This window comes from Centrocercus urophasianus, unplaced genomic scaffold, assembly GCF_019232065.1.
Source record: "Centrocercus urophasianus isolate 14NV4802_14NV808 unplaced genomic scaffold, USGS_Curo_1.0 seq_30, whole genome shotgun sequence".
Taxonomy (NCBI): Eukaryota; Metazoa; Chordata; class Aves; order Galliformes; family Phasianidae; genus Centrocercus; species Centrocercus urophasianus.
In genome coordinates, this window is record NW_024884867.1 from 8,880,568 (window position 1) to 8,908,123 (window position 27,556).

Consider the following 27,556-nt stretch of genomic DNA (forward strand, 5'->3'; position numbering starts at 1 on the left):
CAATTTGCCGTATTTGGCAGATTTATCAGATTCTAAGGGGCTCCATAGAAGCAAAAAAGTTGTCTAGATTAAGACAGTCAGAAAGACATTTAATCAGAAAATGCCAGCATGGTGGCTATTCAGATAAATAGAAGACCTGAGTAGATTCTAAAATGAAAACATAAGTGAAGATGGACTTCTAAATTGCATGGGCTCATCTTGTGTAAAAGAAATTATCATGAAGAAATTGCTTAAAACAAGTCCAATAAGTATCAACCTTACAACATTTTGACAAAAAGCTAAATCTGCTTAGAAAAAATTCAAGGGAGATTATTTAAATCCATACCCAGCTCTATTCTTCAATTACCCTGCTCCAGGTTGTCATTCCCTCTGTGACATAAAGTTACACATCAAACTTCCAACAGTTCTCCCATATGACAGTAACAAATAAGCGCCTGCACTCTTCTTTTCCTTTAAAGACAACTACCTCCACCAGGAAGAGTCTTTTTCAGCTAATGGGGCCCAAAGAGGCCTGCTTGGAGATAAACAGTGCCCTCAGCCATTTCAATCTAAAGTAAAATGAACGAAGGTAAGATGAAGAATGCTTAGCATTCCAGTCAGTTTTAGTCTAAGGCAACTTTCACAAAGGCCAAGTCCTCAATATGGTGCAGTTCACAAAAGTTAATGGGAAAACAGTGGTTTCCAGCAGCTGGAGGGGTGGCATGGAGTATTTTTAATCATTTTGTGACATGCTGGTTATGTTAAAAAAAGAAAGAACGTTTATTTGTAGCCACGTCTCTTATTTTGTCTTCTCATGTGACAGCCATGCATAAGTTTGCAAAAGCATATAAGCTGCTGTACATGAGCCAACGTTTCTGTCACCACGCTGGAATGCCTTCCACTATCTCCAATAATCATCATGGTCGACTGTGGCTTCCACTGCAATTAATGTACATGAGCCATTAACTAACCTGAGCAGAAATATTCAGGGCTTCTTATAAACTTTCAATGTTTACTGGTACAAGATGAATGTCTTCATGAATCAGTACACCTCTTGAGGGTCCATCCTGACCCTAAGATTTCAACAGAAACGGTGGCTTAGAAATCTTCCTGCAAGATGTCTCCTCATCATTTACTGAAGAAACATACACTGAGAGTAAAAGGTACGAGTGCCATTATATTGTCTGCTGCTGCTGCTTATCTTTCAGAGATCAGCCTACATAGCTGTTGTACAGAGTAAATCCATTGGTCAAGTGTCTTATCAAGTAGTTTCCAGTCCATGACTGGCAGGCAACATGCTTTCTGTGGGGCACTCTATTAGCTGCAGAGAATCACAATTTCAAAGCTAATGTTTGCAGTACATGACCGGCTTAGTACCAAGAAAAAACATGAGCTTTGAGACACACAATTCCTATACCAGTGTGGCAAACTAACTTCAGATGAACTATTTCCTTTTCTAGAAGATCAGCTGCCAACTTTCCTGACCCCACACAACCCATATAACTGAAGAGTAAAAAGCAGAGGTAGAATGAACTCTGAAAATACTTTTCAAAGGTGGGAAGTGACAGGCAGTTCCAAGTATTTGACACGTAGATTGGAATATATGCAATTTCCTGTTTGTTTCATTGCTCCACCGAACCAATCTACACATAACAGTGATAATAAACCTTAGTTTCTTGGCAGTATAACAGTTAGAAAAAGAAAGAACTTGTCACATTAGAGAACATGACTGTTTTGTTGGGCCTCTCCCTTGGTGCAATGAAGCAGTATGAGCTTACCTTAATGACATCTTCATCTGATGATCTGCACTCCACAGATTCCAGAAGATCAGTCACAGTCCCATCATCTTCTACAGAGATCACTTTGACAGGGACAGCCACTGTTTTCCCAGTGAGGATTGCTGTGTTCAGGATCTCCGCTTCCTAAGAGACAAAAAAGCCCTTTTGATTAGCATATTTCACTATTACTTCATTAATACCACCTAGAATCAGCATTACATTAATTTCTAAAGACAATTCTAAGAATTATTCCCAACACGGTAGGCAGAAAGAAAAAATGTCCTCCCTTCAATCCTGGAACCAAATTTCCAGTTCTGACTTAGGACTGTTAAGACATTCATCATACACTCGTTACTCTTTCATGAATGCTCATCAGGTGTCAGAGCAACCTGGCACCCAAGGCATGATTCTGTGCCATACTAACAAGACATTTCTTGCTTCTAGCAACAGTGAAGACTCCATCCTGAGCTCACTAGTGACCATGCTGATCACAAAAAAAAATACATACCTTGAGTTTGGCTGCTTTATCCAAAATACATATATACAAAAGAAATTCTAGCCTTAAATGCAGGCTTTAGGCTGGTCTTGAAGATGCAAGTTGGCAGATCCAGCTCATGTCCCCTAATTTACAACTAATGAGAGTGGCTAGTGGCAGTGCCTCTTGTGACGGGAAAGATCTGGGTTCTCTTGCTCTACTACCTAGGGAATTAGAGTGCTGCCCTTCTGGCCTCATCCAAAGGACTTCATGCAATGCAGGGCAGTAGGGAATCAGACTCTAGCCAGGCTTTTTAGGATTTATCCTTGCTCATGTTGGGTAGTTATGGGCAAGAACTGTATGCAATTGTTTCTTGTCCATGGTAAGGGAGTTGGAACCAGATGAACTTTGAGGTCCCTTCCAACTCAAGTCATTATATAAATCTATGATTTATCTATTAATGAGGCTCATGCAAACCCATCCTCTCTCAAAAAGGAAGGATGCTGGGAAGGTTTAGGCTCCTTAAGCAAATTCTGCAGTGACATGTGTTACAAGTATACCATCACTGTGAGGATTATAGCAAAATCTGCACCTTCCATTTGATTTATTATTTCTAGCACCAAGTTCTGATTATGCGAAGAGCCCAGGGCTAAGCAGCACCCTCAGTTACCTGGATGTTATGTCAGTCGTGCACAGCAGGAACTGCTGACTTGTGCCAAGATACACAGGAAGCCCAAATTGGTCCCTGAATTCTTCATCTCCTTATTGTAGAATATTGCTCACTCCTGGAAAGGTCTCCGAGCTTTTCAGAATCATGCCTGCGAATCACAGACTATCCCCTAGAACAAGAGGCTCTTGATTTCAGCTATCTCTTATGAAATAAATGCTTCCAAAGCCCCCCAAGTGCTAACTGCTCATTACCTAAATAGCTCACGCTATGAGCTTTGAGATTGACCTGATTTCACTCATGGAAGACAATAAAGTAAGAGACTGAAATTGAGTTACTGGGAGATGATGACTCCCCCTACTGCCTCTTGGGCTAAGGAGGAGAAGCTGAGATTTTCTCATCTAAAGGGTATGGATCAAAGGGACCTTTTCTTATCACTTAAAGAAATAGAGATACTTTATTCTGACTCAAAGCAATATGTAAAGAAAGAAAAAAGCTCACGTTCTTTTGATAGCTGCTTTGCTAAAGTTTTCCCATCTTCCCCGTGATCTTTAGGGGAGGGTGAAATAGGATTTCACAAAAAGAGAATTTATGAAAATCCTCTCCCTCCCTCAACACAAAAGCCCTTCAGATATTTTGAAATTATAATTTATATCAATATGAGAACTGTACTGTAAGGCCCATCTGTCATGAGTGCACATTTGTGCTCAGAAGAGGATATATTACTCAGGCAACCGAGATCTTGGGAAGATTTGCAATTAAGTTTCCAGATTCTCTTATTTATTTCAGATCTGAGCTTCGCAGCGAAGCTACCACATGCAGGTTATTTAGATCCAATTGCCACTCTCCTGTATGCTCCACTGAGCTAGAAATGGGGCAGTTTGACAGAACAAGTGCTATTAAGCATCCATGATAATTACAGAATCCAAGCATTAGGTTCCTATCTCACAAACATTTTGCACGAATTGCATTTCAGTGGGACTGTTTGAGGCCACAGCACATGCTTAGCTGCTTGCAACTAGTGCCAAGCTGAAAATACCTGCTCCCCCAAGCAGAAATGCCCTTATTCCCCCAGTCAGTATGTTACAAAATGAACCTTGTAATTATTTTATAAAGTAAAGAGAGATTTAATAACTAACCCTCTGAAACAGTATGATTAATGAGGTCTGTTCACCAAAGGCAAATGTAATTTCCCATGGTAAGAACTAGTAACTGATAACGTTCCTCAAAAGCTTCATGAATTTGTGTTTCCAAATTCTAAGTCCTGGCTTTGGACATTCTGAATATGGACTACATCCTAATGTACACGATACCTGCTGCTCCCTGGAAATGCATGCAAAACCAAGTTACTCAGTACATCAGCTATGTCACTGTCACTAGCTTCTGTTCCTTCCCAGTCACTTTTGAAAAGCACATCTAACACACAGGGAACTTCTGCATGCCCAAAGTCTCAGCTGGCTTCAAAGCTCCATAACATCTTGACATCTTGCCCCCAGAGCCACGGTCCAACAGAGCTGAACTTCAACCAATCATGGCAGTAATCCTGAAGACATTAATGGGAATGCTTAAATACCAGGAGATGAGTGTGTGCATTGCTGATTCTAAGAGAAGGAAGTAAATTCATGTTTTATTTCTAAAACCAAAGGTTCCAGAGTCGAGGTTTTATAGCTTTTGTCTGTATTCACATTCTAGATGTATGTTCACAACCAAAGTGTTTATGGAACTGTGCACAGCCCCATCAGCACAGTGTTCAGCATGTGACAGTGCTGCTAATTCTTAGGCAGTCATAATGATGTCCATGCCTTTCTTGTCCAAAAGAAAAGAAGGGTGAAAAAAATTATTGTCTGGAGTTCATGGAAATAAACACAGTGTTTTTCTATCAGTAAGTGCGTGCCCAGTCCCAGGAAAACAAATCACCCAGTACTTCTCTAAAGCAAAACAAACACAAAGCAAGCAGGCAACGTCTGCAGCTGTGCTGGACTAACTGAGCTGTACATTCTGTCTGCAGAGTCTTCAGTATGTCCACACGCAGGGGTCTGGCGGATGATTTCTTTAAGCACCTGGTTTGCATCTCTCCCTTCAACGTAGAGGCATAATAACAATTTACACCAATTTATGCAGCGGGGGCAGAGCAAAATGTTTTTTCAGTCATTTGCTTAATGGTAGAAAGGGCTTAATGTTCCCATGGTGAAAGCGTATGAAAATTATTTCATTTGAGGAAACAAACATGATGCTTATTTAGCTACATAGAGATTTATGGATCAGAGTCTCAGCATGCAAAAGCTATAAATCTAAATAGTTTCTAATTTAAAAGTGTTACTTTTTGCTGCTTAAGTGATAACAGAATATTCTGAAGAAATATTACTTTCTTTATCCATAACTAACACAGATTATGCGAGATATCATGTTAGGGCATTGCAAGATGGGAATACTTACAGGTTTTGCAAAGCTATAGAAAAGTACTCAGACCACATAAGGTTGCTTCCTTGAGCAGCTATTAAAAAGTTGCAGATCTTTCTCTAACCATTACATAGCATAGCTCACGTACACGATCCCCTAAAATAACCAAAGGAAATAGGAAGAGCAATCAGGGAAAAACATTTTTCTCTCACAATCGAAATAGAAGACCAGGTAATCTTTATTCTGAAATTACTACTGCATTCAAAAATGGTAATACTGTCCAAGTAGATTCTGGAGTGAGCGTTCTTTGCCTGCTGAAGAGATTGATAATACATAACTGAGCATATTAAGCCCTCCAGCAGAAGCATATTCAGAAGATGCACACAGTAAGTATCTATTTAAGTAGATACACAGAAGGGAACACCTATTAGTTTTTCAGTTTTAATTGGTAGCTTCTGTGCAATTTAATTACCTTTGGATATCTCCTACCTTATAATTCCTGGGGTGAAAGAAAGAACTTTAACAATATCTTTATAATATAAGGCATTTCTCTTCTTCCCTTTGTTCTCCCTCCATAAACGTTGTTTCCTAATGTTTGTATTAATGATGACTGCTAAAATAAATAAATATACAACCGATTCACGCTCCTCTTTGAGTCTCCACATCAGCTTTGTCTCAGAAACATTTTGTCTAATAGTAAAATGCAAAGAAAAAGCTGGTAGTGATTGTCAGCATTCTTTTCCAAGAGCGTTTAGCAAGGTTCAGGAGGCTGTAATGCTGAATCCTTGTTGGCCCTCACAAGGCTCACAAGAAGCAGTAAGACACCAGCTTGCTTTCCAAACAGATCTCCAGACATATTTTTTCAGAACAACTCGGGCTGATCTGCAGCTCGTACCCTTCAGGAGGAGGAATATTTGTCCTACCACAGTAAACAGGGAAGAAGTATTATAAAGCCACTGCAGCTCTACGAATCATGTTTCATAAGCACAGCAGATCTCCAGTTGCATTTCTGATTACAGTGGTAGAATACATTATTTCCAGGCTAAACATCTAGCTTCTAAAACGACGCTTGGTTCTTCTTTTTTTTTTCAATAGCTATCTTGGCTTTCGAGTTTGCCATCGACAGATTGCAATAGGGAAGAGATGAAAATGATCATGGAAATCTCCTGAAGCACAGGGCATGCCAGCAAGAGGGAATGAATGGCTGCCTGGAAATCTGCCCTGTTTGGACACAAGCACCTTCCATTTTCCTCACAGTGTTGCTGCTGCTGTTGTTTTCATTAATCAGACATTAGAGCATTAATCCAGGGTACCACCATGAATATATCCATTATTTATGTCTAAAGGCCCAGATTTTCCACCTCTTCAGCTAGCAGCCATCCTATTTGTATCAGAGGATCCACGCCTCAGTCATGCATAACTAATTTCAAATCTTATTTAGCATCAAGTCTCAGAATTAAGAAGCTAAGTGACAGCTGTTTAATTAACTCCTTAAGCTGATTAGAAAGCATTACCGAAATCCCCCCAAGGAAGAGTTTATAACTGTCAAGAGAGCCTAAGGCCATGCTAATGCTTCTGTTTAAATTTAGTAAGCTTCTAAACCAATAAAGTATAAATGCTTGACATCCTCACGGATGTGGTCAAACTCAGCTTTTTTTTCCTTATGCTACCACTGCAAGGGTAGAAAACAAGAACAACAAGATAGGAGGGATTTGAGAAGTCAGAAAGCAGCAGCTGAGCAATAAAGATGCACCTCTGAAGGAGCTGCTGGGAGGTCACAGCACCCAACACTTGGCTGCACTGGATTAGCAGCCGACACGGGAGTAAAGCTGAGCTTGCACCTTAAATGCAGAGTCATCTCCCAGCTTCTGGTTGCAAGTACAAAGGTTTGTTCATAGGTTCTTAAAACTTAAATCCACCTTTAATGATAAGATTATGGCAGCTGAAGTACAAGTTTTAGAAGCAGCTGGGGAGGCTAGATACACGGTGGTAAAGAGGAGCCGAAATGCTCCAAAGCAAATTTCCTTGGTTGTATTACATTATTGTCAGATCTGAGCTTGCAAACAGCTTGAGCTCAGGCCTAAAATGTCATTGTGTTTGGTCTAAAAGCTTGGAGTAAATGAAAGAACTCTGAATTCCTTACTTGCCTTGTGGTTCCTAATCTTTTAGGATGCAAAAAAATAAAAAGGAGAAATTGAAAAATTAGATGCAGTTCTCCTGTGCCCAAAGGAACTGTGGATAGAAAATAAAACACACACAAAATGATTTCTGAAGTCTGCAATATAAATGAAAGAGCTGACAGTGTTACCAGTACGAGAATGATGAAACCTGAATGCAGAAACGCGAGAATGCTGACACGAACATCAAAACCAACTGTTTTAATGTGTGCACTTCTCATTGTGAAGAGTGAAATCTGAAGTGGGAATGGAAGATCGGAGAGGAGCATATTAATTATGTTTTATTTAAGAAATTGCTACTTAAATGGTTTTTGCTTTTACTCAGTACCAGCAAGACAGCTCAGATGTGCTCAGCTTCAGGACACAGAGTAAAAAGGAACAGAAAATGAAACCCAGGTGTGTGCTTCTCTGGATACATCTACCTGCTGACTCTGAATCTTCAACACAGCTGCTAGACAGGGAAAAATGGATTTTTTTTTAAACAGCAAAATGTGATTGCAAAACCTTGGCTGATAAAGAAATGGGTGGCAGAATTTGGCTGAATATATTTTTTCTTCTTTTTTCAGGCTGTGATCCCTTGAAAAGTTCATAATGCCGTGCAACAGGGGGTGTCTCCTCCAGCCACTGTCTCACACCTCCTCCACTGGGGCAGAATCAATGCTTATACAGAGCCAGCAAGATTAAACAACCCATGTGGCCAAAAATCAATCTCTTCTGTTGCTTTGGGGGGTTCTGCCAGATCCATTCCCTGTTCCGCTTCACAACACCACTCCTCAGATGGAGTCTGGACATGGGGAAGGTCTGGGGAGGCACAGTTGGGGTGAGAGGTGGGGAACCAATTTCCAGGCTGTGTTTACATTGCCTGGGAACGTTATGAAACTTCAGCTTGAGCAAACAAACAAATTTCAGGTTGCTTGCAGTTGTTTCAAAGCCAAACAAAATCCATGTTTGATTAGCTGAATTATTTTTCCTACCTCGTTTACATATGATAATAAGCCTAAAATTGTTGGCATAGAGAGGAAGTAACACAAGAGTCACTTTCTTCCAAACATTACACCCGTTTAACCTCTTATTACTAATTAATCCTCTCATCCCCTTGGTTTGTAATCCTTGATCTCTGACACGATTCAGGGACTCAGGTAAGATTTTTGTCACATAGCTGAGATGTTGTGTTTTGCTGTCTGCAGAAGATGCAGCATGAGACCCAGCTCCTGGGGCACAAGGACCATCTCATACTGCTGTTCTGAGAGGTGACATTCACACCATTTCAAATTTCAGGGCAGAATCTGAGAATCAAGATTCAAGGGAGTTTTAGGAAGAGAATAACCAGAGACACAGTCTCCTGCAAAGGCAAGGGGAGGCTGCTGGCTTCATGACATATGTTGCATTAAAATGACCTCTCTTATTGATACATCTTATTCCAAAGTGAATTTCTCCTTTACTAATCCAAAAGTATACACAAAAAGAGGCAAGTGCTGAATTGTAAGAGCAATGCATGCACACACATCCTTCAGCCAGCCGTGCACAAATCACGCACAAACTTATTCCAAACATGAAAATAATTTCCAGCCCTGCTACCCTGTTTTATAATGCAATCCTCCCCAGACTTGTCAGCTAAAAGCATTCTTTCAAATTGCCTTTTCAGCTGAAAATGTAAACAAAAATAATGAGTTTAACTAATAAATTCTTACTAAACAATATTAGCAATGAACTATTATGGACTAAATCCAATACAAACCGCAAGGTTAACTATATTTCAATTTTCACAGAACCACATATTTTCTGTAGTTCGAAAAAAATACTTCCTTTAAACACCAGAGAAATCAGTGACATTAAAATCATAAGTCTCCTATCCAGGTTCTGCAAAGGCTGCTAAAAGTTAATGATGAAATATAGCTGCCTCTCCAGTAGGCCTGACAGATAATCATTTTCTTCTGAGAATCAATCACCACCTTTTCAGTGATTTACAAGTGCCAAGACAATTATACTACAGGCTAAATATTGTCTATTTAGTTCCTGTTTCTGAGAAATTGTGACTGCTGGGGTATTACAGTCTAGGAAATACCACAAACAAAGGAATTAGAGGGAAATTATAATAGCAGCCCAGAAGGTCCAGGAGGAGTGCATGTTTGTCTTTGAAGTTCAGTCAAATATCTATGGGCCAAAAAGGTCACACAGAAAACCAAGCTGGTGGGTTTCCAAGAGTCACCACGAAAATTCAGCAGAACAGCTGCAGCCTGACCAAGATATGATGGTGGCTCAGCAAAGACATAGGGCCAATTTATTAATCTTGCAGGCAGGTGCATCCTCACTGAAGCCAACTTATCAATATTTGCTTTTCTCAGAATGAATTAGGCTCAGAGGCTGCAGTTCCACAGTGGGATTTCACAAAGAGCACAGCAGGCACACAACATGGGCAGCAGTTGTTTCCAAAGCTGAGTATTATAGGCTATATCTCACTTCCTGAATTAACATGAACAACTTCATTTCATGCCATATCTGACATACAAGTATTTCCAAACCGAGTTTGTAGCAGTCCTAGGAAAGTAAACCAATGGCCAGTTCTTTCCTGGCACAGCAGGTAGCCTCTTTGCAAGACAAAAATGAAAACACAAACTAAGAGCTCTACTGGCATATTTACTTTTCAAACTTTTTGATTTTGAAGCCTTCAAAATGTGGTCTTTCTTGAAGCTAAGAACATTACTGCATTGGAATGGGGTTATGATGGAGACAGAGGAGGTTCTGCTCCAGAAATGAACAATGTGGTGAGGACAAGCAGTGAAATGAAGCTGCATATAAATACAAAGCACAGCAATCACAGTGTTCCAGTTAAAAAGAGAAAACAGCCAGCAGCTGGGTTGTGCTGTAGAGAAATAAGTAACATGGGATAATAATATAAGGCTGTCAGTCCTTCCAATTATCACACTGATTGGTTTTTGTATTTATGCAGTGTCCAGCTCACACTTCTGCCCTGAGCTCCAGCTGCTGAGCTAACCAAAAAAGGTAACTGCTGTCATGGGGGTGAGACATGGCAAGCACAGACTATCACTGCAAGAACAAAAAAGGGGTGATAGGACATGCTGCCTTTGGTGCTCTTACTTACAGCCTTGCTACTATTCAGGAATGGAACGGTTTGTAAGAGTACCAGGAAGCTGCCCAAGTCATACTGGATTCCCTTTGCTCTCAAGCAGATGAGGGGTCAAATTCTTCACATGGGAGGTCACTTTTTTTCCTATCTATAGAGTAAATGCAAATTTTAGTTTACTTGAAATTACATTTTGCTTTAATGTCTAGCATTTAGGAATTGTGTTAGCTTGCTTTTGGCAAGTCCTGCTTTGTTTTTTGATGGTTAGCAGTGCTACTATGATTGCAGGAAGCTGCCATGTATGTTGCCTGTTTATCAAAGTCAAGCAGCTACGAAGACTATGAATTGTCAGGCTGCAGTTCTTCAGAGAAATTGCTAATTAATTTACAGGCTCCAAACTGTAACTCCATGAAGCTGTGTGTGCATACTTGATTTTGGTCTCTCAGCAGACCGCTTTAGCTGATAATCAAGGTTTCCTCAAAAAGCAAACCAACAAAATTGGGTAGGGATTCCTTGCTTTCCCTGAGCAGACATCTTTGCAGGGGGGACAGGGATGTCCTGTTGCCAAAGGAGGGTCTCTCAGAGGAGCAGGGCTGGGAGAGCTGGACTGAAGGTATGCAATACACTGTGTGCGATGCTATTGAATTGCTGAGACTTGAGAGACTGGTAGGGACACGTCATGCAAAATTAGCTAAACCCAATCAAAATTTCACACATAGGGTCAGCATCTCAGCTCCCAGATTGACGTGCCAGCATGAAGGCTTTTTTGATTCTCAGGCCTGCAGTGGAGGAGCCAAACGTCTAGGTTTGTGCCTGCAGGGGTCTGCAGCTCTGTCAGGGGCAGACGATGGGATATGATGTCAGGATTTCCAGCAACAAAACGAAAGCTCTAGGAGATCACTTCAAAGAAAAGATGTCAATAAGATTCTTGCAATGCAATTTAGCAGAGTAAATATTTGGTGCAATGTGTAGCAGAGCCAGAATAACTGGAATCAAACTGACTGAGAGCGCTTTGCCTTCCTGGAGGGAAGTATTAAAAATCCCCAAACAAATCACAGCCCTTGTCTAATATATCTTCTCTTTCTTCTTTCGCTTGCTTTTGTCATTCCCGGACTGGATTCAGAGCTGCACATCAACCCTTTCCCTCTTCCACGCAGCACTAACCCCCATGCATTTGGTGGGTTGAAGGGAATACAAAAGGGCACAGCCAGGGAATCCTGCTCCCATCTACCATACAGCTCCTTGGGGGCTGGCCAGCAAGAAACAGATTACAGCAACCATTGTGATGTGGACATATACAGCAGACAAGTCTGACAGCTCCTTTTTTTGTCACTCTCTTCTTTCCAGAGCCACGCAGTGATGACATCTGTGTCCTTCCCTTGGCCCATTCACCATGGCCATCCCCAGAGCAGGGGCAGGGCCCTGGGACAATGAGGGCTCCCTGTTGTCTCAGCTCTCTGTTCTGGCCACAAACATATTTCTACACTGCTGCAGCTAGGAAAAGATAAGTGAAAGAGAGCTGAGGCTGGTACTAGCAGGAGATGGGAAGGCAAGTAGGCAGGGATCTCCAACAAAATACCCTCACCTCCATGCCAACCCTTAAATGAGGTGTGGGAAGGGCTGGATCCTGACTCCACCCCATCTGAACACTTAGGTGCACTGCTTGCACCTAAACTCCCCTGAGTTGGCCTTCCCTTCCCACCAGGTTCTTCATCACTGCTTCAGGTCATGACTTAGCATTTCCACTATGCTGCTATCTGTTTTCTTTCTCCCACATAACAATATTCGCCAGCTTCTGCACCAACTGGAAATATTGATACACAGATTAGGAAGGCATAGGTGAGTCAACAATCCCACCAGTTAAGTCAAAATATTTTTCTCAGAAAAAAATATTTCTGAGTGCTTATCACAGAGGTGTAAGTGATGGGTATATCATGTACAGCAAAGCAAGGTTTCTGCAGAAGCCTCCCTAGACGCAGGCCTTTTGGGAATCATGCCCAGCAGAGCCCTCTGAGATAGGCAAAACAGATGGAACAAAAGGAGATTTGATGTTTTGTTTTCTGAGCATGCTTAGATTTTTCTGCTGTTTTATCAACAAACGAATTCACACCTGAAAACAACTTCAATATCATCTTGTAATGTGGGATGATACATCTGCTGAGGTCCGTCTGTCAGTGCTTTATGCAGTTTTCTTTGTATTTTCAAGCCCTGCTGGGAGACATGTAATTATTTTCACATACCAGGTTACTGCCATGAGTTTTTGCCTTGGTGACTCATACGTCCTCCGTTAGCCGCATGTTTACAGTGACCCTTCTGAATCTGCATTCACATGGGCAGAGGTATCAGCAGACACACTGATGCAGCTGTCATGATGATGGATATCCACACAGGACTCCCCTTCTCCGTGCTGCTTTGCCCAGCTCTGCCCAAAGCTCACACACCCAACATGCATCACCGATGAACTTGGCGTTGTGAGGAGCTTTGTAACCTACGCGCACAAGGCAAGTGCCTCATGTTTAGCTCAAAGGTGACACTTTTGCCCCATCCCACCTAGCTGCTCTATCATCTTCTACAATTTTCCCTGCTTTTAATGCCTACCAGTCAGCTCTTTCACCTGCACATCCATGTTTTCACCCAGGACACCTGCAGAGCTACTTACGTAACAGTGCTCTTTAAAACTCATCTCTGCCATAGTGACTATAGAAAGTTTCAAGTCTCTAAAACACATCTGTTCCTCTCCTCTCATCTCTGACCATTGGTTTAACTCTGTGAAACCAAGCAAGATCTGCCAGCAAAACAATTAAATCAAAGTGCACATGTGGTGTTTTTAAATGCATACATAGATCCAGTTCCCTTGTCTACAGATCACTTCTCAGAGAGAAAAGAGTTTTGTGAGGAGCAAGAGAATTCATGCTGTCCCGGTCACCCTGCAGAGGAGAAGTGACTAAGTTACCTATTTTGATGCTTCCTTACAGATTGGCTGTGTAATTTTAATAGCACATTCATTTTTAGGAATGTCAAGTAATAAACAAACAGAGCTAAACTGGGACCATCACAGGAGCCTTGGAAACCTGCCTCAAAACCAAAAATTCATTCATGAGCAGACTCACAGCAGGGATGCCTGCAGCCAGCCGGCTCGGTCAGTAATTAGCTCTTCATTTGAACTTTTAACAGAAACACAAAAATAAACAACAGGGACATTCAGAAGAAAAAAAAAAAAAAAAAACATATAATGTTCCAGCTCCCATATGGCAAATGGGGCCAAAGTCTGCTCTGGGACATGTGGCCATGACCTTCATAAGGACACAATGGTGCCCAGGGGCAGAATTTGGGTCACAGTATGTCCTTAGAAAAAATTCATGGCAGGGAACAAATAAGGACACTGGTCTCTGCTTGGGCAAGATGGAGGACAGTGCAACTCATGCAACTGTGAGTGAACTCATGCATTCCCTGTGCCACACGTTGAGAAGGGCCCTGACATCTCTAGGAACAGAAGTAGGTGAGTGCCATTTACCTCTGGAGTAACACCACCATCCCACAGTTGAGGAGCACTGTACCTCCCACCACTGCACCCAGCCACTGCTATCCCCAGATCAGCAACACTGGTGACACAGGTGGATGTTAACCCACTGGACTGCAAATTCTAGCTTCACTGTCATCAGTTATAATGTCCTTCATCTGCCCTCAGAAACTTCCAGCATAGAGAACACCATGAAGGCTACAGGTCCTGATGTGGGGCTCAAAATTCCATCTTAGCACACTTGGTTTTGGTCAGGAAATTTGGAGACATACATATATATATTTGATATGGCTCAGAAACCAAAATCTTATTGCCCCTAAAAGACTAGTTACAAGCCCCATGCCCATGAAAATGTTTCAATGCCTGGATTTTAGTGGCACTTCTGCTTCAGAACCTTTCGAGAGTGATTAGCTTGTGACAACAACTACTGCCAGATCCTCTGTAGGTACATTTGGATACAGCTTCGCTGATGTGCCAAGAAACTGACCATACATTCATTTCCCCAGTAATATGTGGAGAACGTTGCACAGGGCACTGTAAGACTTGAATGAAGACAGAATATTTTTAGATCTGGTGAAGAAAGAAGAGAAAAAAAAGGAGTGAGCCCACAAGCTCTGCTTTGAAGGTTTAGCTTATGCAGATTTGTGACAAATTGTTTTTTCTGCATGAGTTTGAATTGATACAGATTTACATGAGTGGTTAAAAAGTAATACCAGTTGGGAAATAAAATCCCCAAAACCACCACAGCAAAGCAATAAACTTAAGAAGCAATTAGACAGACAGAAGAATGATCAGAAATGTTTTACAATAGAAAAAAAATATTAATAACAGAGAAAAAGAGAGCGGTTGGACACTTGTAATGCTGGTTGTGGCAGGCTGAAAGCAGAGAATCCAAAAAGCCATTAGAAAAAAGACATGAAGAATCTTGTAATAATATCCTGGGGAACATGCCTGCTTCAGATTCAATGATTTTAAGACTATATTGTACGTTCTGCAACAATTGTTTAAAGTCTAATCTGCCCAGAATGATTGGTAAAGAACTTATGTTAATGTCAGTCCAGCGTCCTCAAGGAAATACATTCTGGACTTGACATTAAATTACATATTCTGTAACCAGGACATTTGAAGTATTTTCCTAATCTGATGGATGCAGAGATCTCTATCCAATAATTCCCCCGATGTCATGCAAGAGCAGCAGTTTCCTTCAGCTTCCTCTTATTTAAAATTTGAGAAACAATCACATATTAACCACTAGTCGTTCTGTAATAATTATGAAGTTGTGAATTAGAATAGTTTCAGTCTGTAACACAATAATAATTAATATTATTATCTTCAGTGTTCAGTGACTGCATAGGAGGCTGTTTCCAAGGTCAGACATATGGAAAGGAGTGGGACCCGCACTGTATCTGATGGCTTCAAAGCAAAAATTAGTGTAAGCCTGAAAACTAAGATGACATTGCTGCAATATGATAAAGAGTAACTTTGATCAAATACAACTAAAAGTACCTCAACGTATTCGCCATTTTTGCAAATTTTGCAAATTAAGTAAAAAACTCTTCAGGAAATCTTGCTTCCTTCCAATGTGTTCAGAAGAAAGTTTACATTTAGGAAGGAAAGGGAACCCACAAAGCCTTTCATGGAGAGTTTATAAAGCACTTGATCTGATAAATAACCATGCCAGATGCCAACATTGTGCCTGGTGTGTCCGTTTATCACCCTGTTACCAGCCATACAGACTGCCTGTAGACATTTGCTCCCGCAGGAGGCAAGTTGATAAACGGCTGCAGTAGGCTCAGCTCTGGTTTGTGACAAAATTATTTATTGGGTTAAAAAAGAAAAAAAAAAGAAGAAAATCTTTAGATGACAGCAATAAAAGCTTGGTTCTTCTTCAAGGTGCTGCCAGACACATGGGACTGATACAATCTGACTTTGGCTTTTATTTGCTTAGGTTCTCCTGTTGGTTCAAAATCTATGAGGAGTTAGAGGCCCTGCAGCTATAACTGCACACAACTTCTAACCTATGCCAGTAAAATAACAGTTTTGCTCAACAAAAGGTTGTTTTCAAGAATCAAAGTTATTGTGATGGCGTGCACTGGCTTCAGTAAGATCTGGTTAGAGCAGAATTTACTAGGCTGAGCTGGTAATTTATCAGTGGGTAAATGGTAACCACAATCTCCCCATCAATCAATGCTTCTTTTATGCCTTTCTGCTTTCTATATTAGAATTTCCTCTCCATGAAAAGCAGATTACCTTTTTTTGCTTTTCTTTTCGAACATGCTTTAAGTTTTTTGCTATTCACACTTAGAACAATTGAGAAGGGCCCCAAAAGAGCCAGGTATAAAATAAAGATGACTGAGAGAGGCTGAGAGAAGTCCATGGGATGGTCACTGGTCTGGAGATGGGGAACAGACAGCCTCCACCACATCCCAAAAGAGAAAAGAAAAGCTATGAGGTGGCAGGCCTCCAAACAAACAGAAGATGATTTTCCACATAACAGCTAAATCATGGAATTCATTGCTGCAGAGAACAGGAACGTTTGCATAGATTGACATAGATTGCATAAATTTAAAGAGCAATTAGATGAAATCATGAAGTAATAGAACAGATCACACTTCTGGATCACAAATATGCAGAGGTACATAGCCTTGAAAGCTGCTTTCCTTGCTCTTACATTATCACGATGGAATTTGCTCTCAGTCACTGTCAGACCTGAGGAACTGGATCTGAAATATTTTTAGCCTTAGCCCGTGCAATTCTCTTGATAGGAACGGTACTCTGTTTGCTGTAATTGTAGTTTAAAAGCAAAATTAAAACTGCTTCCCACAGAGTTGTCCATCTATTGTCCAGTTTTCAGTCTTTCATAGATAAATGTGAAGAACTGTATTAGCGGAATGGATTTTGGTACTATGGAAAATATAAGCCCTCAATATAAAATATTAAATTATTGCTGATTAATTCTTTTATGGGCTTGGACTTGCCACTGATTTAATACTCTTGGATAATTACTTCTATTATAACTGTGTCTTTGATTTTTAATTAACCGTACAAAGTTTCTCATTCAAATCTAATATTACCTTTGTTAACACTGTTAACTCTCTGTTTAGATATTCTTCTCACATTAAACTATAATGCCCAGACCTTAAATTCTTCTTTTTTATAACTATGTGAACAGATTCCTTATGAGGCTTATTTATTCTACATCATCACCTATCAAAAACCCTGTCTTCAGTAGCCTGAATACTGATATCTGCCAAGTAAACCCATATTCTCAGCACTGCCATTCTCACATCACCTCATCGGACACCTGTGGTTCCCCTGCTACTAATTTGGTTGGTCATTTCAGTAAATATATATATAAATGTATATATATATTCATACATATATGAAAAACTGAGTATCTGGGTGTCAATTCTCAGAAGTTTTGAAGACTTCCTCAGGACGTATGGTAGGATTTCTGGAGATTCTGATGCTCTCAACTACTTCTCCATTGGGATTTCCAAATAAGTTCAACTAAGAATGAAAATCTTTGCAGCAAAACTTCAAAACAAAAACTAAAGAAAAAAACAGAAGAAGAAGAAGAAGAAGAAAAGACACAAATGATGTGCTGCAGCTCTACTGCCGCCGTTGGAAGCTCAGCTGTGTTTAGAAGCGTGAGGTCTCGGCTGTGCCCTGATTCTGCCTGGTCACTGAGCTGCCTCTGAACGCTGCTGAATCCCAGAGAAAGGGATGCCACAGCCTACACCGTGGTTAATGAAACCAAGAAAACGGAGCCTAAAAAATAATTATTTTGTGCTTGAGGAAACATGGAAATAATCATGAGCTGCTTCAGACTATCTGAAACTAAATTATTTGTATTCAAATATGTGCAAAACCAATGATCATTTTTGGTTTTGATCAGCTTAGCTTAGTCTGTACTTTAGGGAAATTAATTTGATGCTCTGGGTGTAAACATCCTTTCAAAATGCTTACCATAAAGCAATGTTTTCCTCCTGCTCTCCAGAGCACCAGAGCAATTTTCAAAGCATTCCCATTGATAATGCAAACAAAACACAGACCACTTCATCAGGAGGATGCAAAATTGCAATTCTCCTGCAGCAGCTAGCAGCACTGAATTTCATGTTACTGTGAAATAAGAATGTAAATCTTCCCCAAGGAAAGCAAAAGACAACCACAGCCCCATCTCTATCCTAGTTCTCAGCCCCTGTGTGGATCAATTGTCCCTGCTGTACTAGCAGAGAGTGAAGCAGACTTTCTTGCATTAGTTTTCTGTTGACTTAGCTGGAATGGCTCAGCTTTGGGTCTGATGAGGGCTGAACCCCTGGACAGGAAGTTATGGCAGGGAGACTGCTGACCATGCATCACAGGAGGACTCACTTTCTTTTCTACGTGGTTGCTGATGTCCAGAGCTATTATTCAACTTCTTTCATTTTCCTTTCAGTCCTTCTGTAATTGCTTGGGGATATTAAGTGCTGCCAACTTTGGGGTCATTATTAACCCTAGGCAAAATGCGCATTGGAAGATGAAACTTGAACCCCACCTGGAAGCTCTAAGTAAATGAATGACTGATGAAGAATTAAAGAATCTCTAACAACAAAACGACAGCATTTGAAGAAGAAAAAGGCAAGAACACCCATGGTAGAAACTTAAAAATATGAGGCCAGACTATCGATTTCAATACACTGGTCATCACCCTGCCTATTTAAATCTCATGAGATTCCAGCCAGCTCTTGATCAGTGTCATGATGCTTCTCAATGACATATGGAGAAGTTCTGCCTTTGATTGCAGCTACTGCAGATGATGTACACATTACACTCTGACTAGTTTTATTCTGATTTTGTTCTGGTTAAATGAACAGTTCTGAAACAGGCATCTAAAGAAAACTTTTCTACTATCACAGAGTAAGCAGAAAATGTACAAGAATCAATTTTAAATCTGACAGAATGATTAATTTATATCCCCAGATTTTTCCATCTGCCAAAATATCAGTTCAGTTCCTATAATGCCGCAGGTGTGTGACTGCTGGAATTGAACACTGCTAAAAGTAACTTGGAAACTTCAGAGAGCAGTCCTGTGCAGGGATTCACTATTTGACAGCAGAAACTGTTACTCTCTTTGACAATAACTTTAAATGCACTGGTATTTTGGCATTTTTTTTAAATACACTTTCCATTTTTAACATGTTTTAAGGAAAAAAAGAAATGGTTGCTTGAAAGCAAGTGACCCTAGTCATTCCAGAGAGGTTCATCTATTAGACTGGAAGAGAATCTGACTCCCAGAAATTTCTACTCTGCACAGGTTTACATTCCATCAGAGAGCAGGTCTTCTACAACACAATTTCAGGGCAAGCATGGCTGCAAGAAATCCGAAAAGGCAACCTGTCAATCTAGACCCAGCAGGTTCTCCCTCCAGCCTCTCAGATAGCTTTCAAGGACATCTACTACAAGCCTGTGAAAAGAAAGCTACTTAAAGGCCTGGGATTTATAAAAAGTGCTGCCTATTTGTGCTCCATCTTTTGTCAATAGTATTAAGATTTGCAGTTTGCACTGAATTATCCAATGACCTAAATCTTACAAAGTATCAAAATCTGCTTCCTAGATAAAGTCACGCTAATGTTTGATACATTTATCAGTTCCAGGCACACAGTAGTGCTTACAAGCATGGATATTTCTCAAGTCTTCTTCAATAGCAGACAAAAGGGAGGCTACAAATGAATTACAACTTATTCACACCAGTGCTTTAAAATAATTACCAACCGCTTATTGTCTGGAGACACAATAATACAATTCCTGCCTCCTGATTTCACACAAACTCCTGAATATAGTAAGGCACCCTTTATTTAGCTAATGTAAAGCATCCAACTCTAGTGCTGACACCTCCAGAATGATTTATTGTTCTTTCATTATGCTAAATACTTGGGATAGATCATGCCTCATTATACAAAATATAATCCACTGCCGTTCAACTGAAAGAGACTTGATATGGGAGAGGCAGGGGGTGCTAATTGTCAAAATAGCTTCAGTGTGACATATTCTTTCAGTTTCAGAGTGCAAGCATTTGACGTGGTAAGATTGTCTGTCTTCACTTCTTTCTAACATCAAAAGAATGTTGCTGAAGCTCCAGGAAGTCAAACGGGAGTTGGAAGGAGAACATTAATTTTCAACTTTACCCATCTCCTTTTTTAACCCAAAATACACTATGGACTATAATCCCGATCCCATAGGGCACTTTCAGGAAAGCTCCTATGAGCTGTGTCTTGCCAGGTAGGCTGCCCTTGCCAAAATAAGAATATGAATTATGAATATAGCCAATAAATTGGGCATAGTGTTTTTCACACTCTGCAATTACAGTGTATTCTAAAATAAAATTTGCTTCCAGTTATTTCCTAAACTGGCAAAGAAATGTGTGCAAAGATTGCTAAAATAATCAACAAAATTGATGCCAAACAGGAAATCTTCCAAACTAAAACCTACAGCCATGTTCTCTACTATAAGCATCAACAGATTTATGTCACGTACAGCTCAGGCTCAGAAGGAGTCATCTGCTACACATCTACCAGTAGATTTCACATCTGGGAAGAAGACTTGGCTTACCACATAACACTGACAGGGGACAAAAAAAGTTTTCTGTCCTGAACCTCCAGTATCAAACTTCTCTAATTTCAACAGGAGCTTGATCACTTGGCCCAAGCTCCTTTAATGCTCAGTGCTGTGTCTTCCTCTGATACCCAGCTGCTCTCCCATCATCTGCCCTCTGCAGTGAAGACACCTTAATGGGGCAACTGATCATGCCTTGGGATAGTGAGAAATGTACCAACTTCAGGGGTCAATTAGAAGTCACAGAAATGAAGAAACAATAATGGCTCCAATGTGCACAGAAAAGGGAAATCAAAATGAGAAAGATACATCCCTGTAGTGATATAAAACAACTCCTTTCATATTTTTCTCCTTCTGGGCAAATTTAATCTGTATTATAAAAGGCTCCAGCCATCTGAGGCACTGGGAAAGTCCATCTAGTAGCAATGAAGGCAATGCCGAGCAGATAGAGCACTATTAAAGCCTTCAGCAGACACAACCTATTAAAGCAAAGCTGCCACCATTCAGACATTTTGCTAGACATGAGCCTGAAGGCTGCTGGGCTCTTGGGGTTTTTCTCCAGGTTTTGAGAGAGGTCGAAGAGCAAAGTCATAAAAATATCCCTCTCTCAGCCACCTCAGGGAAATACAGTCACCCAGGCAGATGAAATGGAAGAAAAGGAAGAGATTTCATTGAAAAAAACCCTCTACTGAGAATTTAAGCTTTTTAAGCACCTGTGAGAGATTGTGGACATCATTTGAAGCTTTCTAAACTCTAAAGTCTGTCTTAAGCTAGGTTTATGTTACATAAATGTTTGCTTTCAAATTCATGATTATTATGAAAGATACAACATGAACATAATAAATGATTGTGGTATTAAAGCACATTTGACAGCATCATCTTGAGTGCTGTTTCCCTTAATGCTCTACTTACATGGCATGGAGGGATTTGCTCAGAAACTGCGTTAGGATGAATAGAGTTCAACAGTACAGCCCATGACATCATCTTCCCTTCTCACTGAACAATTCATAATAGCCAAAATACTGTGAAAAGTACAACTTCAGGTTTGAAATACGGAGATGCCAGTGCTGGCCTGCTGCTTGGCAGAAAGGTGATTAGGACTGGAGGCAATATGGCACTAAAGCTCCTGGCTTTAATTTTATTCCCACGGCCTTTGGCTCATGCTTGAAACTGCATTTACAAGCCAAAGCAGAAACACAGATTAAGCAAGAGAAAAGGCACTGAAGACAAGAGGTAGATATATATAGAGAAAGAGATGAATAAAATTTGATCTTGACTAGAATGATTCTTAGATCTAAGATTTCACAGCTCCTTTGCTGTTCACACTGCCAAGAGCATTTTATTGCATTCAAGTTATAGTCAAATGGATACCTTGTAGTTTTGGTTCCCATGTAATCTAGACATTTTGAACTACTTCTTGTATTCAAGCTTCAGTGTAAATGAGATGCCTAAAACCAGCACCCTCTATGTTACTTAGAGGAGAAAGGAAGAAGAAACTGAAGCTGAAATTCTCAGATCATTTTTATTAGTGCCTCAGTGTTCATGGTGATCCATATCTAACCAGTGCTGCATCCCATTGCAAACTGAAATGATCAGAGAAGTTCAGAAGGTGACATAAAAGCAATCTGTGGCACTAATTCATTATTTGGAAGGTAAGTTTCAAAGTCCAGCTTTGAAGGGATGTTTCAGAATAACTCTCATTCTTAAAAGTATCAAAAAAATACAAGCAGAATTTTGGTTTCCAAGATACTGATTTGTTTATGAATTTTGTTGTTCTTGCTTATTATATTTTACTTTTTAAAAATGGAAAATAAAATGTAATTGTCCAGGAAAGCAATTATGAAATTACCTAGCCTGCCTATAAAATTCAGTAATATTACACATCATCAAATAAAAGAAAGACTGAGTAGTATCCACTCATCTTCTAACAAATACATTTTAGATACTAGGCTACGTTCCCACAGACTCCTTGATTCCTCCTGCTCTTCCCCATATCTAAGCTACCTCTGATGGCTATAATGGTCCCTATAGATAGCAAATCGTTGTGATTAACTTGCAGCATTTACATTATTTTTTATTTCTGTTTCAGCTAGTGATGTCACCTATTTCTGAAGTGTTTTACTTTTAAATAATTAAGGCTTACTCAAGCAGTTAGCACAAAAAATATTTGAAATGTTAATCCAGCATCTCAGACAAAACTGTTGAACCCAATTTAAATCCTGTTGTTCCTTAATACTCTGTAAAATACGATAGTGTCCACAGCATACTGATAACCTCTGTGCAACAGAAAGAGGCCAACGTGTTACATGTGATGGTTATTAAATGGAAACGCTGACCGACCTTTAAACGTGCTGAGGCTGGGCACACTGATTTAATGAGTGCAATAAGGGGCAGGTGGGTTTAGAATTCCTGCTGAGATTAGATCCTGAGCAGCCAATGGTCTTTGGAAAATGTTTTTTAACACAAGCTGTACACAGGGCCAGGTTTTGCACTACAGGAAGAAAAGCATCTTTTCATTTTAACTTTATCAGCCAGGCTTCTAACAGCCTCGTGACTAACATATACATACAGTCAATGCCGTAATGATTGGAGTTTTTTGAACATGTTTTTTTCTCTAACTACATTCAAATGCAGAAAAAAAGGAAAAAAATCTCTTGCTTTGTGTCTTATCTCTGGAGTTACGTGCTTTTCCTTTTCTTTTTTTTTCCTTAACAGATCTCATGCATTTGGGCCAAATTCAGTAAAACACATTCTCAGTACACAGCTACAACTACTCAAAATACGCTGAAATAAAGTAGCTGTGTTGTGTCTATGACACATTCCTAGTGCCTATTGTACTCTGCCAAAACTTCCATGAGCCATTCAACACTGAGCAAGCACATTTTCAAACCAATGTGCATATCACTGAAATGACAGGATGAATTTGGCTCTGCCTACCAGTGCCAAGCCGCTGAAGGAGCCGTCCTTAACTATGGCAGGGACCACACAGAAAGGGCAGAACCACTCAAGCATTCACACCCCTACCAACCTGACCAGTCTGCTGAAGAAAAGCATTGCATAAGCCATACTCTTTCTTACCTTCCCACATTTAGTTCAACTGCTAATCATTGCTGCACCGATTAACCCATGATGACCCATGTGCAGCAAAACAGCAATCTGAAATCAGACCCTTGGTTGAAGGCAAGCAGCTGGTCCAAGAATGATCACTTGCCCCAAATTAAAGTTAACTCCTACTGGAGCTACAAAATGCTTTTACTGGGGTAACTATCCAAGGCAAAACAGATTTGAAAGCATGTTGAGAAGGAAAAGTTTATCAGGAATGTGTACGTTTGCGTTCTCGGCTGATTAATTCTGGCTTTCTCACCCTAGAAGCAGGTGATGGATGTAGAATTATTTCTAAATGCCAAGACCAAATGTACATTGTACATCACACGATGAAATACTGACCCATTTTACCCATGTTCTGTGGAAGCTAATGCCAAACCCTGTTCTCAAAGAATGGCAAGGCTCAAGATGACTAACTTTCCATAGGGCTAGAATCATTCCTGCAGCAGAGACACCCAGCCCTGAAAAAGCAAAGGGCTGGAAAGGGGACTGCTGGGGAACTTGCCTTACACTCTTCATTCTTGCTTCTGCAGCACTGGCAGAAGTTGAAGTTGCTGAGCTTTTCATTGCAGAAATGTCTGGATTTTTCTTAAAGGTGCATTTTTCTATACGAGGCAGTATATTTTGCTGCCATGATGTACTACAAAGCAGTATATTTTGCTGCCATGATGTACTACAATCTGAATTTATCTCCCTCCAAACACCTGGTATTCCATCCTCCCATCCACATGTGCTTTCTCAGTCTTACACAGAGAGGTTACTGCTAAAAATGGTGCTTCCAATAGAAGGCAAAGCAAAACTGCAACAACCTTGCAGTCTCTCTTCATCACCATGGTTAGTATTGTTTCAGGAAATGATCAAGATTTCAGAGGTCTGCTATGTCACCCTGATTTAGCAGTGTGTTCTTGGGAATTGAAGGCAAAGAGAGGTTTATTATCCTGTACTACTATTCACAGTGAAACATGTTCAACAACTCAGGATGTGGGTAAACCACTGCGAATAGTGGCAGCAATGAGTAGAGTTGCTAAAAGAGTCTGTAACAGAAACACAACGGACCTGTTCTTTGTATTTACATCCTGGTATTTTTCATAGAAGGAAACCAGTCCCTAAGCCCTAATCCAAGTAAAGGGAAGGAAAAGAGATACTGTTAAAGGCTGTGGATAGTGCTAGAGCTAGGAGTTTTAGGATTAAAATGGATAATGAAAATATACACTAAATGTTGGGAAACACTTCTTAACAAACACCTGGCTCCAAAATCCCTGTTCAAAAGCAGTGAAGTCCCAGTTGTCTCATACACATTAGTGTAGACTAGATATTTATGAACATTATGTAGATATTTATGAACACCTAGGGATATAACAGCCATTTAAGATTTGGAACACTGCATACATTTCTGAAGCATTTTTGCTTCTTGAGCACTAAACTATGCCCTAAAACTTCCTGGAAACGATTCTGCAGTTCTGCTATGAGAACATAAGAAATATCATCAATATTTCTCAGGCATAAAAACTTAGAGATGATTGCAAGCTGTGGCCTTTGAAGAAAACATAGCTGATGGAGAAACATCCACCTAAAAATGGTTTTCTGGCTGCTGCTGACATGTGGATGCACGTCAGAGATGCAAACCTTGGCCAGTTTACGAACAGCAGCTGGCTTAGAAATACTTTTTACACCATATTTCTTTTCACAAGGTGCACACATCTAAATACACTCACATTTATCAAGCACTCATACAACCAAACTACATGACTTCATAAAGGACACGTTAGAGTTATCTTCTGCCATCAGATCATTTCATCGTATTTGAAGTTAAGTACGTTAATGTATCTTGAATTAATTCTCCTGGTGTTAAAGTGCAAACTGGGCTAATAAAAGTGACACATTGGCTTTTTCAGAGAATGATGTTCAGCTTATGGAGAATGTCAGCATAAATGAAAATTAGCCTCAAGACAATGTTAATTACATTTTATCCATTAGTAGGAGGGTAATTGAGCCACTCATTTTCACTGTAAAGAAAACCCTTCTGGCTTCATAAAGGGAAACTATTGTATTTAATGTGCTAATTAAAGTCTAACAATGTAAAAATATGCAAAAGAAAGAAAAGCAAAATGCAGGTAATCTATATCCACAATGTAGTGTAACAATCATCCTGGACATAAGTTTCACTGCCCTCATGTTCTTACAGGGACTTCAAAATGCATGACAGAAAACTCAAACAATGGTGTCTGAAGAAGCAATCAAGACTTAATGACATGAACATGAAATACCCTTAGAGATATGTATTCAAAGTGAAACAAAGTCTGGATGTAAATTGGAATAGCCAAAAAATAAGTAAATAAACAGCCAAGAACAAACAAGTAAAGACTGGCCAATCACCTGTGATAAGTCGGGAATCCATTTCTTCAGTCACTACATCAAATGTTACTTTGATATCTGTGAATAATTACTTTGATTATTGATAAACAAAGGATACATTAATAAATGTATGTTTGGACTGCTGCGCTGCTCCTGCTGTGCACACATGCTCTGCCCATGGAATGCCCATAGATGATTAAGAAGATTCATATAGCTCTATTATCAACCTCTATTTTCTTTCCATTGCATTTTATTTGTGCTGGACTCACTCCACTGAGAAGTTACTGGCAGAAGAAATGTTTTTGTTTCTTTTTCTTGGATATTTTAAAGCAAAAGATGTACTTTGAAACTGTTCAGAGTCTGGAAAGACGGTAAGGTTGGGTAACGTGTTACAAGGAGAACTGACAGATAATGTTATCAAATGTCCATGCTAACAGCTAATTACACCATTTTATCAGGTATACAATCACTATAAACAGAAATGAATATTCCCTATCAGTTTTTAAAAAAAACCAAACAACTGTATTATGGAATGCAGAAATCCAGTGTCAGTTTACCCTCACCACAGATGGACATATTCTGTACAGCCTAGGTCAGAATGACTGAGATGCTAAGTGAAAGTAAAAGATTAGACAGAATACTTGTTCAAGAGTCTCACTGCCATCTTGATATTATGTCCTTCCTTCTGCCATTGCTAATGTCAATAAATTAGACAAGTGCAACCAGTCCTGAAGTGACAAAATCTGCTTGTGAGCAAATACAAGAAAAAAATCCTATAAATACCATGGAGTCATTTACATCAGGCAGAAAAAGTGTAGGGAAATGTCTGGGCCAAGATTTAGTTGCAGACAGCATTGTGGGGTACCTGCTCACTGTGTTCAATAGAATCCAAATTAGATTCTTGAACTTACTGACACCAAGGGCAGCATCTAGGCAGAGGTACAGTGAATTCAGAGTTCTTGCTTCCATTTTATGAATTAAAAGCCAAAAAAATGTGCTCTATCCAAAAATAATAATTTTGAAATCAACCTTTATCACAATATTACCATGAGCATTGAAAAGGATTATCTTATTACAAAAATGAAATGACTTAAATTTATCCTCATTATTGTTTCCGAGGGAAAAAAAGTTTTTTTTTTTTTTTATTTCATTGTGGATGAAGCTGCTATTTGCATTTAAATGAAGACATCTGAAGGAGAGGACTAACTAGAAAGTTAGGGTGGTTTTTTTTTCCTTTTGAGGAGGAGATTTCAATTCATTTCAGTATTATCCTATAATACAAACCTAACTCTACTTTCCACTTCATTAAATAGTCAATCACAAACTAATTTCCAAAAATTGCCATAGAGAGTGAGACTCTGATTATTCCCAGTTGAGGTTTTGTAACAACTGTTGGTATCACCTAAAATCTGACATCAGCA

At 39.8% G+C, this 27,556-nt stretch overlaps 1 protein-coding gene across 1 annotated transcript in view; it reads right to left on the minus strand.

Annotated features, from left to right (window-relative positions):
• TMEM132D (transmembrane protein 132D) overlaps window positions 1-27,556 on the minus strand; it is a 195,648-nt gene that overhangs the window by 35,461 nt on the left and 132,631 nt on the right. The window contains exon 7 of the mRNA XM_042829099.1: window positions 1,758-1,901. Coding sequence (XP_042685033.1) covers window positions 1,758-1,901 — 144 coding nt within the window. The remainder of the gene's footprint in view (window positions 1-1,757; window positions 1,902-27,556) is intronic.